At 39.3% G+C, this 14,758-nt stretch overlaps 1 protein-coding gene across 1 annotated transcript in view; it reads right to left on the reverse strand.

The window, feature by feature from the left end:
* The window catches only part of abcb6b (ATP binding cassette subfamily B member 6 (LAN blood group) b), a 33,804-nt gene that overhangs the window by 1,835 nt on the left and 17,211 nt on the right, over positions 1-14,758 (reverse strand). Inside the window, exons 15-18 of the mRNA XM_019277066.2 lie at positions 8,484-8,658; positions 8,200-8,312; positions 7,738-7,832; positions 1,189-1,257 (exon numbers count right to left, since the gene is read on the reverse strand). Coding sequence (XP_019132611.2) covers positions 1,189-1,257; positions 7,738-7,832; positions 8,200-8,312; positions 8,484-8,658 — 452 coding nt within the window. The remainder of the gene's footprint in view (positions 1-1,188; positions 1,258-7,737; positions 7,833-8,199; positions 8,313-8,483; positions 8,659-14,758) is intronic.

Here is a 14,758-nt window from a genome sequence, read left to right on the forward strand (position 1 = left end):
CACCCATGGAATTGCACATTTTTTTCCCCTTTACTAAATGAATTCATGCACGTTCAGACAACCACAATTACAGCTGGACCTGCCTGACACATGCTTCTCAAAATTTAAAACATGGTGGTTAGGACCAAGCAGACTAGCTTCTTTTGAGCTCTTCTTTGTTGTTGGTGATTGGCTCGTCAGTCTGAGGTATGCCGGGCCCAGTCACTTCTTTAACAATCAATCAGACACAGAAAAATATGGAAATGAGAATTTAAAAAGTTGCTGGGCTCGATTAAAAACACAGCAGGAGACAGAACAGGCAGAGTAACTGTGCTGTCTGTCCACTGCTCAACAGACGTGGGCTGATAAAAAAGGAGAGGAGATTTTTTTTTTTTGTGTGGATGAAGATCTTCACAAAATAACACCTCAAGAGAGTTAGTTACGAGTTAATTTGGACGCATGTTGTCTTTACGCGTAAACAGAGTTTTCAGAATTAACGGCGTCCTCGTAAAGAATGTTAAGGACAGGGACAGCCTGAGGACGAGTTGAGGCCTCTTCCTGTCTCTGTTTCATGATACACTCCCACACTTTGTGACAGAAACTGTGTGTATTCTGACACCGGAGCTTAAATGGGCCTGTGTTGTGTTTACATCACATTGTCCATCAAAAGATGAATGGTTGGTGGTTAGTGTTCCTCAAACACGCCTGCAGGGACAATTAAAAGTCCCCACATATGTTGACCCTCCACTACAGCCCTGCATGTTCTCATCGATACCTTGGTGTTACTGTGTACAACACATTTATCTGCAGGATCTACGTTTACCAGAATTGAAAAATCAGGGAGATATATCCGATATATATTAGTTCCTTGCTTGTCTGTGAGTGTGTTTCTCTGTGACCTCAGTGTGTGACAAAGGAAGTCTTCATACCCAGCTCCTATATCAAAGGACTGTATGCATCGGCGGTTAAGTGGCAGCTCCACTGTGTGTGTGTGTGTGTGTGTGTGTGTGTGTGTGGTGTTGTCCATCAGCCTCTGGGGCTGAGAAAGATACCAGAAGGTTTAAGGGTCACCCACAAACACACTCTGAGGTTTTGATCTACAGATAACAAATTTGCTAGCACTTAAGACACACACAATCATTCAGGTGTGTCTCACACACACACACACACACACACACACACACACACACACAAAAGCATCAAGCTTACCTGCCTCTCTCTGTTATCTGTCCATTGTGAACCACCAGGATCTGGTTTGCTCCGGCGATGGTGGACAACCTACAACATCATACAAATTTAACAAACATTATCTAAGTAAAAGCCAAAGCATGATAACAATAATATATACGCACATAATCATTGACTTCAGACATCGAACATCAATACAATTAGAACTAGAAGTAAGAAAACACACAGAAAAGAGTCAAAACTGAACAAAATTTAAAGACTGTAAGCAAACCACACACACACAGTCAGGCTTCACAAGTTACTCATGAGGGATATTTATACACATTTGACGGAGGGGAAGTCATTTCCAGTAAACACTTCACAATATGACTGAAATAGGACACATATGGATAATATCTTGCTGCCAGACAATGTTATGAATCATGATGAAGCAAAGGAAGATGCTATTCATGCTACTGGATGAACATAGGTCAATCTTAAGCCTGCTTGACTTTTGTGAAATAACTTCACACATGATGCTGATGCCTGATGGACCGAGTCAGACTGATGCACACACGTCAGTGTCAGATAAGCCTGGATTATGCTGATTTCAATCTAAGATAGTAAAAAAGCTTTGATTAGGCCATGATGTGTGGAAACATGTAGGTAGAATGATAGTTTACTGACTGAGGTGGACGTAAGAGTATGCAGTTCCACCATACCGTTGCTCTGTCCTGTGAAGTTGATCAAGGGAGAGAGGTATTTGATACTTTAAAAGGTGCATTCAAATACATACCATACATACAGTAGAGATGCAACCGCATGTACGATTGCAAAACTGCACGTGCATGAGCTCTGCAGTGTTGCAGTGGGCAACAACAGGATGAGACTGTGACTGACTCGTGCTTCTGTTCACAAATGTCATAACAGCCAACCTCTGCTTTCATCGAGCCCTTCAGCACTAAAATGTTTTGTTTCCACAGGAGAATAAGAACAGACTTTGTGCCGTGCATTCTCAGAAAACCACATAGACTCTCTGGACAGGGGTGTGTTATAAACATGGAGGTACACACAGAGTGGCAGCAGTGTAGCGAAATGATCGCCATTGACCTAACAGCTAATTCTGGTTTATTAGCTTAGAAAATGGTTTCTATTTTAATGCATCTAATTGGAAGCAATACAGAGAGCGAGTAAAAGGAAGTAAAAGCGCACACACATGTTGGCAATAATCCCTCAGCTGCTTTTCTTGGAAAGCCACAAAAGTAATAATTACAGTGTTATTATTAACAATAGAAATAATGGCCTGAGCTACGAAAAGAGCAGTCGTAATAGATCAGAAGTGTGAAGTGTCATAAAGCGGAACGACAGATAGAAGACGACATATAGTTCTCGAGATAGTAATTCCAGTGGTGCCTGAGGTTGGAGAGGAAGGGGGGTTGAGATGAGGAAATGGGAAAAAAAGTGGGAGACATATACTGTAGAAAGAGAGAGTGGGAGGGAGACATAATGTGCGGTTAGATGTTAAATATGTTCAGCTGTCTTATAAAAGTAAAACACACAGTCATTCTTCGGTAATCACTAACAGAAACATATAAATACACTCATTCACTTCAACGCTGTCATTTCTATCACACACGTGCAACAAACTGATACACACACACACACACACACACACACATACGCATGCACGTGCGCGCACACACGCACACACACACACACACACACACACACACATAGTTGAGTACGTCGCTCAGGGTTGGAGAACTCTGGATGAACTTGTCTGTAAATTATTAAAGTTAATATTTATGACCAGTCTCTGATGAGAGTCTGATTAAAGCCACACTCGGTAATCTAAACGTCTCAGAGGTCCGGAACTCAAATTTGTGACGTGACCCAACAGGGACTACCCAAAATGATTTCCAAGGTGTTGCAAGATGCACAGAAAATGAAATGATTTGTGAGATAAATGGCTGAATCTGAAAAAGTGATGGGACATGTTACCCTCCATCCACAGTGGAAATGACCTCCTTGCTCACAATGCTGTATGCAGAACAAACAAAAACTAGAGCTCATGCCTCTCCAAACTGCTGAATGTCACTTTAAGCTTCAGCAGAGCCACCACTTTGCTTTAATGTCATCAAGGCTATCTTTGGATGTCCACCTTCAATATTTGATAGAAAACCTCGGTCAAAGGTAGAAATATCTTTCCCCAGAGACTGCAGACATCGCTGGGGTTTCTCTCCACTCATTCAGGCTTTACAGCAGGAAGAAACTGTGTTTACATGTAGGCTGTATACTAAGGGGATATATGCCACGTCCTGTTTTTAAGGTTAGGTTCAGGATAAACTTTATACTAAATATCTTCTCCTTAGCTGGGACACAGTGAAGGATAAAATCAACTCAAGTTAACCATCTGTAAATGTTTTATGATGCAAACAACATGCATTCGTGCTCTGCATAATATCAAGTAATAAAAAATAACAATACAGACTGAATCTGAAACAATAATACTAGACTAGACTTCTGTGGCAGCACATTCTTACCACAGATGTAATTTTGATGGTTTTATTTCAGTTTGAAAAAAATGAATACTTAGTCGAAGTTGATTAACCGTCAGGAGTTACTCTCACAGCAGATATTTTGACCCGTCACAGCAGGAAAGTATGGAGGAACACAAGTGTCATGGAAGTAGTATTCCATTAATTAATAACAATATGATAAAAATAGGCATTAACAAATTAGTTCACAAATGAGTTTATTAGCTCATCTATCAATCATAATCAATAATATCTTGTTTTACCAGCTCAAGGCCAATATCATGTCATGAAAAGACTAATCAGAGCGGTCAAAAGGACCTAAATGAATAAGCAAATTGAACAGCTAACAGGAAGAGCAGTAGGGAAATGGATTAAAATCCAAATAATTTATTTTTCTTTATTTCCTAATACATTTTTAAATACTATAATTTCTGATTTGTGAATTCATTCATGTTAAATCAAATAATTGCCTGTTTTTCTGTTGCTTTTGTAATTCCCTTTTTAATTTTAACAGTTTATTGATGGATTCATTTTTAATTTGTAGTTGTAGTTGAGTCTATTTATTCATCAGGATTATTTTTAAACAAATTTATTCATTCCTAATTTTATTGTACAATAAAAGCTATAGCTATTATATAACAAAATGCTTTTTTTTTTTTACCATTTCTTTGACACTGGTGGTTCTCCATAGAAAAGGACAGGTGCTACTAATAACATTCATGATGGCTGATTTGCATTTATATGTAGCAGTTCCAGGCCCCAGGTATTATGCATGCTGGCACACTGACATGGCTTACTGGGACACATTAATGGAACGCCACTGCTCTTGACTCTATTATTAGTTACACCTGTGCTTTTCTTTCCTACCCTAAGTTTGCTGTGAAAAAAAAGTTTGTTAAACCCAGCAACTGTACAGTTCGGACTCCCATTTAAACTTTGGGTTCTTATGTCCAAATAACTGTCCCACCTTTATTCTTAAAAATAAGTTTTTCCTTACCACTGTGGCCAAGTGCTTGCTCATAGTGGAAATTGCGAGTTTCTATACAGAAAGTCTCATGAGATAATGTCTGTTATGATTTGGCCGCATATAAATAAAATTCAATAAATTTAACTCTAAATTATACAAAAAGTAATATATAGAACCCTTACCAAATAAAAAATAAACTACAGACCGATGTTTGCCCTTGATGTGACAGCAGGTCAATGCAACTTACTTGTGTCATCTCAGTATACTATAAATGACAAGGTGAGGGGTTCATGGCTTGGTTTTATCACTAGATTGCTACCATGTTGAAGAGAAGGGAAAAATTCCCTCCATCCATAACTGAAGTTGATTAAAGAGAGATTTCAGCTCAGGCTTCAAAGTTAAATCTTGCTCTGTCTGTTTAGGTTGTGTGTGTGTGTCTGCGTTTGTGTGTGTGTTTTCATTTTATTTGAGGCCCAACTGATTAAGTCAATAAACAGTCCTGATCCTGCCACCAGACTCCATCTGTTGCTGCTATTGAGAGATTAGGAAGCTGTTGGATTAGCTTCTGGTCTATATATACCGTCTGGGAGAGACTAAACTGCAAAATACAAACACGTAATTTAAAAGGGTAACAAATAGATTCACAAGATGTCTTATGAGACATATGTTGCCTGAGTGGCTCATTCATATTTGGGACCAGTTATCAAAGAATGAACTGAATATTGAGTAAATTGACATAATTATTGAAGCTTTTGTTTTTCGCTTGATGTCAGTGGTTCTTTCTCATTAGCTCCACCTCTATCTCAAACTACACTGAAATGGACACATCTGCACTCCGTATAAGCTACAAACTAAGCTTATCAGACAGATGTGGTAAGGTGTGACTCTTACTGTTTACTTCAAAAGTCAAAACATTTTGTCCTATACCAGAGCAACAGTCAGCACAATAGCTCGGAAAGTAGAGTTTGACTAATGCATCATAGCTAGTCTAGTCACAACATCTGTAAACAATATTTGTATGCATGTGTCAGAGTTTCCATACAGGTGCGCACATCCTCTTATCAGGTTTGCTTTTATGAATCACAGTTTTTGGGGGTACATAATGGGTATAAGTGGGCAGATGTACTCACCTCATTATAATAACACAAAGAGTCTAGAGCGAAACGTTGAATGTTAACAAGCTCAAAATGATGCGGACATGCGGATTATTGGCAGGTATTACACCACCACGTTCAACTATCTTATTTTATGCTAGCCTTTGCTAATTGGCAGTAATCGGCAGTTACAGCTGGAGCTCATGGGAATGTCATTGTTTTTGCTGGCATTTGGTCATAAAGCATAAGATAAATAGAAAATTTGACGTGATGATGGCACAAGAGGTGTTTAGTAATATCTCCAATGGGATTTGGAAACCAAAAAACCAAAGTAATGTTTTCAGGTTTTGCCCATCTAGCACAAAATATAAATACACACTTTTTAACTTTTGACTGGGTCGATCTCTACAGTAGGATTTGTTTTGTTAATGTTAGTCATGGAACAAGAACAATCGTACTCATGATGTAGAAAAGAGAGGAAATGATAAAAACTGGGTTAACAGCGTAAGAGCGGATTCTTTTCTGATGAATTTTAATGTCTGCAAATGTCAGAGTCTTTCTTTAATATCACTCAGACTAATGAATAACCAGACATCTGTTTCTTTTTCTTTTGTTGACCTGTCATCACGTGTCATCTCATATCCTCCAATCAGCTTTTCATTTAATCTCTCCATTTCTCTCTCTTTGTGTCCACTCTAATCCTGTTTTCCTTTTACCACATCCCTCTTTTCCTTTCATCTCTCTTAGTCACATTTGGTTTTTCCATTAAGTTTCGGCCCTGTATTACCACTGCAGCTGTAATCATATTAGAACAGACCACTGTCGTTTCTAAAGCAGAATGCATGTTTTTATACAATCAGTGTCAAATAAATACAAACCCATGCCAACGCCACATTGGACAACCTTTTGCCAGAAAGGGCAGTGTACCGTCATGCTCCATCTGAATGTCCACATACTGGATGTTGTCCACCAACCATGGTGGATGTTTCTGTTCATACCAAAAGTGTTCAGTGACACTTGGTGGATAGTAATGATCAGTTCAATAACATAATAACTGAATATTCATCAAACAGTTTCCAGTCTGTGAATGACAACAGGAAGCATTCCATTGTCGTGGATAAAGCTGGTGTGCAACAAAATTGCAATGTTTTAAATGTTTGATGAGTTTCCATTGAATTTATTCTAGACATTCATAGTCTCCAAATGGTGTATGCTAGTGACTTAAGTGATTCCTTGACTTTTCGTCTAGTGCCATCACATGGCTGACATTTATTGGCTTACATTGTATGTTATTTTGAAATATCTCATTGACATTCAATATGACACCTTTTAAACCCTGTTAATCCTTTTTAATAATTCTGTTGGGGGCTGAAGAGGATGGCCTATTGTCCCACTAGCCTTGTAAATTTCTCCCATCAACGTACTTTCACACCCAGTTTGGTCAGGACAGTTGTTGCACGAGAACCACTTCTCTCAGGCTCCTACTGGGAATCTAATGACCCTTACACTTTCAACTCCCACCATACCTGTGATCTGAGACTAGCTCGTAGTGTGCAACTTCCTCTCCGCCCACACTTTGTAGCAATCTTACAGGACTGCTTCGAGACAACGGACTGGCAGATGTTTGAGCAACTGATGGCAACGTCAGTTAATACACAGACTTTGTAGTAGGCTATATAAGTAGGTGCATCAACAATGTTGTTCCAAAAGTCACAACTACTGCAGCTCTAACACTACAGATGCATATGGAGTGAACCACACTGTATCACAGACTACAAAAGAGACAAACCTTGTTTAAAGCCCTGACAAATGACTGTCACAGTGCATGTTCTTGTATTTTGAAACCAAAGTACCAATCTAATGTTTTCTCTTGGAAGGGTAACTGGCATCTGTATCTGGTAACTTGTATCTGAGTCCAACAATAGGCAGTCAACAAAGTAAACAAGGAGCAAACTTCATAGTTACACAACACACAGCTTGGTAGTAATGTCACCTGTGTGCGACCACTATAGTCGTCCTGTTGGTAAAGACCTTTGCCAGAGAAGCCTGGATGTTCCTCTCAGTCTGGGTGTCCAGTGAAGAAGTGGCCTAGTGGACCAAGCAGAGTTTATTAATGTAGGTACAGTTTAGTTACTAACCTAATTTAAAGGTCCCATTTTTTACACTTTTTTGGAGTTTCATTTGAAAATTTTATATCCTTAGTCACTCTTCAGATTGGCTAAACCACATGTAACAGACTGTAGTCGACCAGGACAGTGGGTCACTGTATAGTTGTGACATCAAACCTTATGGAAGTTCATTCAAATGAATACTTTTTTAATAATGTGTGCATTTCTCTGTGGATTGAGCATTTTTCAACTTTTACAGTATTCATATAGCACATAGACCTGCTAACATGTTGTTAAAAGAAAGTATTTAAGTGTTTGTATAAGTGCTGGCTTCCGTGTATCCTCACTTCATCCAGCAGAATGATCTGAGGTTCTTTCAGGATGGTCCGAGCAATTGCCACTCTCTGCTTCTCCCCACCGCTGAGCTTCAGACCTCGCTCCCCCACCTCTGTGTCATATCCTGGTGGGAGATAACGTCATCGTGTTCGCATTATCATCAGTATTCATTTTCTGCGTCCAGATTTTGCAACATCAGGATTCAAATTTGGTTCTGTCACTGTTCTGCTTCAGTCAAACAACAAAAACATTTTCATCATTATCAACTGCACACACTCACACAGCCCAGCCTAACCCTGAGGTAGCTCCAGTATCCTGGTGTGTATGTCAGCCGCCATGGCAGCTCTCTCCACCTCCTGGTCGCTAGCTGTAACTCGACTGTAGCGGATGTTGTTGCCAACAGTGTCATGGAAAAGAACTGTATCCTGGGGAACAACACCGATGTATGACCTCAGAGAAGACTGGCACACCTTGGACAGAGAAAAGGATGAAACTGTTAGCCACAGACCGAGGTGAAAATGAGTGTTTTGCCAAACTGGATTCAAACTGGAACTGCCTTCAGATCTGCAGCTCTTGATACAAACTTATTACTCATTACAACTAACTCATTCCATGTAAAATGATCCAGAAAGGAGGCTTTACCACAAATCAGCACTAGTTGATGATCATACAAAATGATCTCAGACCATAAATCAGGTCTTATGTAATAACGAGCACATTCTGAAAAGGTGGGAAGGGGTTATTTCCATCATGACAAGTGCTTCTGTATTCTTGACTTATGAGAACATGTCGACTGTCCTCACAATCACTGTATGTCCTAACAAAGTAGGTGCGTATTCCGATCAGACGTCCACATATGCAGGTGAAGACAGCACACACAGGGCACACATGCACACAGATATATACACAAACACGTACAGATACAAACAAAATGACACCAACACACGCACAGAGGGAACTTATCAGCAAATGCCAACATCTTAATTGCTTGGCCTTCCCAACCAAGACCACTTTCACCTATTTTTAAAAGGCATGGATAAGGGTTCAATGGCCAGGTTGATCATTGATTAACATCACTCAAAATGAATGGTACTAAACGTTTCTAAACGTTTTGAAATACTGAAAACTTTACCAGTGATTTGGACTTGTTGTAAAGTCATGGTTTAAAGCAGACGCTTTCTTCCCCATTGTTTCCTCTTGTCTATTTATTGAGCAGATACGCCTGAAAAGTAATTTTTTTCTTACTAAATGACAACTAATACCTATACAGTCCAATTGCATTTCACAGCCTTTTAGCCGTCTGGCTATATATTCCACAACTGCAGCCTGTAATATAAGGTTCTCGATTTTCTGTGCATCAAAAGGTATGGAAGGTCATATATCATTGACACACACACACACACACACACACACACACACACACACACACACATATACAGCACACATAAAAACAGACACACGCACAAGTGCATGCACAAACATGCACAGCATACGTCCATATAAATGTTGCATTGATTAATTCATCCTATACTATATAATGCATGCTGCCCCAGGTCACAGACAGCACATGTCCTGAATTGATTTTTGTCCCTGTGTGTCTGTCTCACCCCCACACTTTTCTTACATTACACATTTGGTTTGTTTGTTTTTTTATTTGTTTGTTTTTTTTTTTTTTGCTTCTTTGCATCAGTTTTAATTGACACCTCATATTCATCATGCATACTGTGGCAAAGTCACTTTAGGGCTCAGCCAATTTTGACGTCAAACAATTCCATACAGACTGTTCTGAGTTCTCTGGCAACATCAACATCAGTGTGCATACACAGGGTTACATTGTTTGGCGTAATGTTGCTTACTTTATATAAAGAGGCAAAAGAAATCCATCGTGCATGTGTTTGGAGCAGGAAGGCATAAGCAAAATACTATAACACTGATGCTAGTCTGCAGTGCAATAATATGCAATAATGTAGTTCTGTCAAAGGGTGCCAACATCTCACATTTCATTAAATATTTAACTAATCCAACATACATGATAGAAGAGAGTTGTCACCATTATTGATGATCAAGTCACTCTGTGTAATGTGAACAAAGCATTTTAAGATCTTTCAGCTCATTGTTTTGGTTTCTCCAGCTTTAAATAACCTCCAGCATACAGCAGCAGAAACTGTACACTACCTGCTCAGCACCAAACAACTGATAACAAAGTTAGGCCCTTGCCGGTAAACGTAGAGGAGCATTTAGCAGCTCAGGATCTGTCCTCCAAAACTGTTGCAATGCTATGATTAAGGAGATATTCATTTTTATTTATATTGCACACTTCAAAGTGAAATAGTAACAGCAAACCACAAGAACAGAAGTTCTTATGTCACATTAGTGTCATTCGCAGAGCTATGGTGAGCCAAAAGTCAAACCACCGTCCATGACTCTTCCAAAGCAATAAGTTAAACTCTGTCTCTCCTCTTTTGTCTGTTTGGACTAGACTGACGCAGTTGCCTTGAAAAGGCTGAACTCTGTGGTCCATCTCCTAGGCAACCCAAGGTCAAGATTAGTTTTATTTTGTTTTAGACAGACACACAGACTGGCTCTCTGTAGAAGTTGGTGTGTGCGCCCTGACAGGACACATAACATGACTTGGCTTGGCTAGCTTAGGTAACCCAGTGTCTTCTTATGTTTTGATCCAATGGCCAATACAATCTTTATACATGTATAGATAGGTAAAGAATGATTATTTGGACACATAGTGAATCTCGATAGGTCTATTAAGGATAAATACTCTTTGACAGGAAGAAACCTTCAAAACTGAGTTCATCTGCATAGTAATACACCTTTACTGCTGATCTCCAGTCTCCTTGCCCGACCTTCTATAAAAGCTGTGTAAGTCATCAAGGTAAAGGCATGAACTACAAGGTAACTCTCTCCTTCACAATTTGTAAATAAATGATGAAAGATGCGGGCCGCAGTAATGGTTAAGACTGCAGATAGAGCAAAAAGCGAAGAGAAGTTGGGGTGAATTATTGTAATGAAACCTGCACACAACCCTGTTTTCTGTTAGTTTTCCATTTGGAAACAGACTTAAAAAGAATATTGTCCCAATAACTGTCTCATTGTGAAGATAAAAGACATCTCCAGACTGTCAAGAGCAGATGGCACAGACTAGTCAGGACTCAGTCCAACTTGATCAGTTCAGATCCACACCATATCAGAGAAATAGTCATAATGTTTTTTCCTCTCATTTAAGAAACTGAATCTGGCTCTTGATCTCTGCAGAAATAATTTCCGGCTCTCAGTGACTCTCTGGTCAGTGTGCAGTACTTTGAGTCCTTCCTGTGGAAAGCTTTCGTCCGCAGCCACAACAATATAAATTCCATTTCCTGCATCAGCTCGGTTTGGCTGGTAATCACTCACTTTCCCTTAATTTTGATCTCTGCAGTTTACTTTTGGAATTTCTTCCACTCAACAACACAGCATCTGTTTCTGATAGAGAACGGCCCTAACACCAAATGTTAGAAAGGGACAGATGGAGAAGGACGAGAAAAGGAGGGATAAAAAGGTTTTTAATGCTTTGGATTAAAACATCAAGTGAGGAATCAAAGAGAGAATATTAGTGTAAAACAGCTGTCCCCAGTAACAAGAAATAACTAGATTCAGCACCGGACTCTACTGCTAATGAAACACTTGGTTAAGATTCAAGGAAGGTAAATATTGAAGACCACAGCTCCGTCCAAAACACTTTATATCTTGTTTGGCATTGACTTTCTGGAGTCTCCACTTGTCATCAGCCAATCTTAAAATGAGGACAGGACTCCAGGAAATACTTGCACCCCCTTAAGAAATAGTTCAGCATATAACTTCCAGTAAAATGACAACAGCTATGAACACTTCTGCCTTCTGTTGTATGAACACATCATACAAGGTGGTGGTAGGTGGAATTTGCCACCTTTGGACAAAGTTGAGTTTAATATTTACAGACATGACACACCTCAAAGTGCTTTACAAGTGATTGATCACATGGATAGGGGCAGGAAATGGAATAATGGGTGTCAATAAATTATTTGGCTCTTGAGTAAACCTGTGGTTCAGCTCATAACAATGATGAAAGTGTCTCCATTTGCTTTAATGAATGCTTGCTGTCTGGCTACTCTTTACTGACAAACAAATGTGTCAAAGTTGTGTCATAGAACAAGAAAAACTAGGCAGTTATTAGCAGTGATTCATCAACATGGCTGGAAAGCAACTAAACTGCTGTTTTATCCAAATTTCAAAAAAAGGAAACCTGACAGACACCTTAAAAACAAACAGATGACTCACACCAGCATACAGTGACCAGCCATCAGCTTCCAGTGTTTGGACCAGCAGAGACTGACTCATCAGAACTTCACCACATGTGGCTGCCATATGCAGCAAAAACCAATGGTCCAAAAACAAACCCAGAGGTCCAACAGGACTGGACACACGTTTGAAGATCTCCCCCATGGCAGGAAGGCAACAAAAGATGCGAATAGACCCGAAGGCTTACATGTTGCCAATGACGCATTTACTTATTTATAAAAAAGTCTGCTAGTCAAATGTTACTACACATTTTCTGATGATTCAAAACAGTCCACATTTACAGACAGACACAGGATTAAAGCTCTCACACAAGTTCAAATAATAAAGCTGTCAGAATAAAGACTTGATGTAGCTAACTCAGACTCATAATACCTTCTACAGATCTACAAGCAACTGTGTGCAACAAGTAAACCATCTCTGCAAAATCTGAATTCATTTTTCAAGAGAAATATATTTCATTAACCCATTGTAGTCTGCTGTCATGCTGTCAACATATTTTGCTGAATATTTTAATCTGTAGTTGTATCGTAAGCAAACCTCTACATACAAGAACAATGATTTTTCAATAACACCTTGGAAGAAGAACAATCTTGAGAATGGTCAAACTACATGAAAGGCATTTGTGATATTTTAAAAATGCACTAAACATTACACAAGTACAAAAAGTAGACTTTTGATTGACAAACTGGGAGATGCGCTGAGGGTTAGATGAGAAGATTGATACCACTTTCTTGTTTGTATGCTAAATATGAGCAGTTGATTAGAAAGACAGAGGGCCAGCTAGCCTGGCTTTATCCAGAGAATGTCTTTGTTTAATTTGTATACAAAAAAAAAGTCGTGGTTTTACAGGGAGTTATGTGCTTGAGCTATTTCTTGGCCAGAAACATCACACTGCTTGCAGTCCTTATGCTAAGCTGAGCTAATCACCTGCTGCCTTCTAGTTTTCTCTAGCATTTTTGCACTGGACTCAACACTTCTCACCATGCTGACTCATTTAAACCATGCGAATGTAATTAATACAGAAGATGAGATAGAATGACCTGATGAGATGTCATGCTGGGTAAAACACACTGATGAGTTCTCTGATAGTGACACATTAAAAAAAAGGTATTTACAGGGTCCAACATGAAAAGCACGGTGGATTTTAATTGGAGTGGCAACAGGCAACGTGTGAAACAGATGGTGTAACAAAAAAAACAAAAACAAACAGCTGCTGGCATCAAAATTCTCCTCGTCCTTCTCATTCTCATTCTGGAACAAAGGTGAGATTTTATGATCTCTATCTGATCCAATGTTTATTGATTCCTCTCTCACCTCTTTTTATGTCATTGAGCTGAACATTAAGGGATTACCACCTAGTTCAATAGTTTAGTTCATTATGTCAGTCCTACAATGTTCTCCTCCCCTCTGTCAGTAGATCAGTAAGTTGGTGCATGACAAAACATTTAGAAGCTTTTTTAAATTTTAAACTACAAATGTACTGCTCTTACTGGGATACAAATACAACAATGATAACCAGTGATTTCATTGGGGCCCCAAAACAACAGAATGGATCCATCATCAGAGGAAGCTGAGGAGTTTTAACATTTCCTGCTTCTCCTCCTCTGGGAGAGACTCAAAAACCCAGATTGATACATAGTCTGAATCTAATTAAAGAGTCAACCACATGCGTGTTTATTAAGTGGTTCTCCTGCTGTGTAATTATAAATGAGCGTCCTCATAATCATCCCCAGCCTGTTCATCTGAACAAGCATGTCCGTCGTATCAAAACAGGTGTTCGTGATTGTCTGAGAGTGTGTGTCATAAAGTGCTTATGCTGTTTTTTTTTTGTTTGTTTTTTTATTGCGACTTTTGGCAAATCATAAATAAACAGAGTTACTTTGACTACAACTGCAATAAATAGGCTGTCTTTACACACATACACACTCACACGGACACACATCTGGTGTCTGGACTCGTTGTTGCATTATTCAGCAACCTTTTACTATGATTTATTCACAGTGTGACTGGAGGTCACACACTCAGCCTAGCTCTGTGTGTGCGTGTGACTGTGTGTGAGTGTGTGTGTGTGTGTGAGAGAGAGAGAGAGAGAGAGAGAGAGAGAAAGTGGAAGTCACAGTGCATGAGGCAGGAAACAGCAATGAAGAGTGAGAGATAAAAAGAGACAGAGTAAGAGAAACACGACACATGTATCAGATAGAGAGATAGAAAGTCAGACAAAACACATCACAGCTTATTTTT

Source organism: Larimichthys crocea, chromosome XVIII (genome assembly GCF_000972845.2).
Source record: "Larimichthys crocea isolate SSNF chromosome XVIII, L_crocea_2.0, whole genome shotgun sequence".
Classification (NCBI taxonomy): domain Eukaryota; kingdom Metazoa; phylum Chordata; class Actinopteri; family Sciaenidae; genus Larimichthys; species Larimichthys crocea.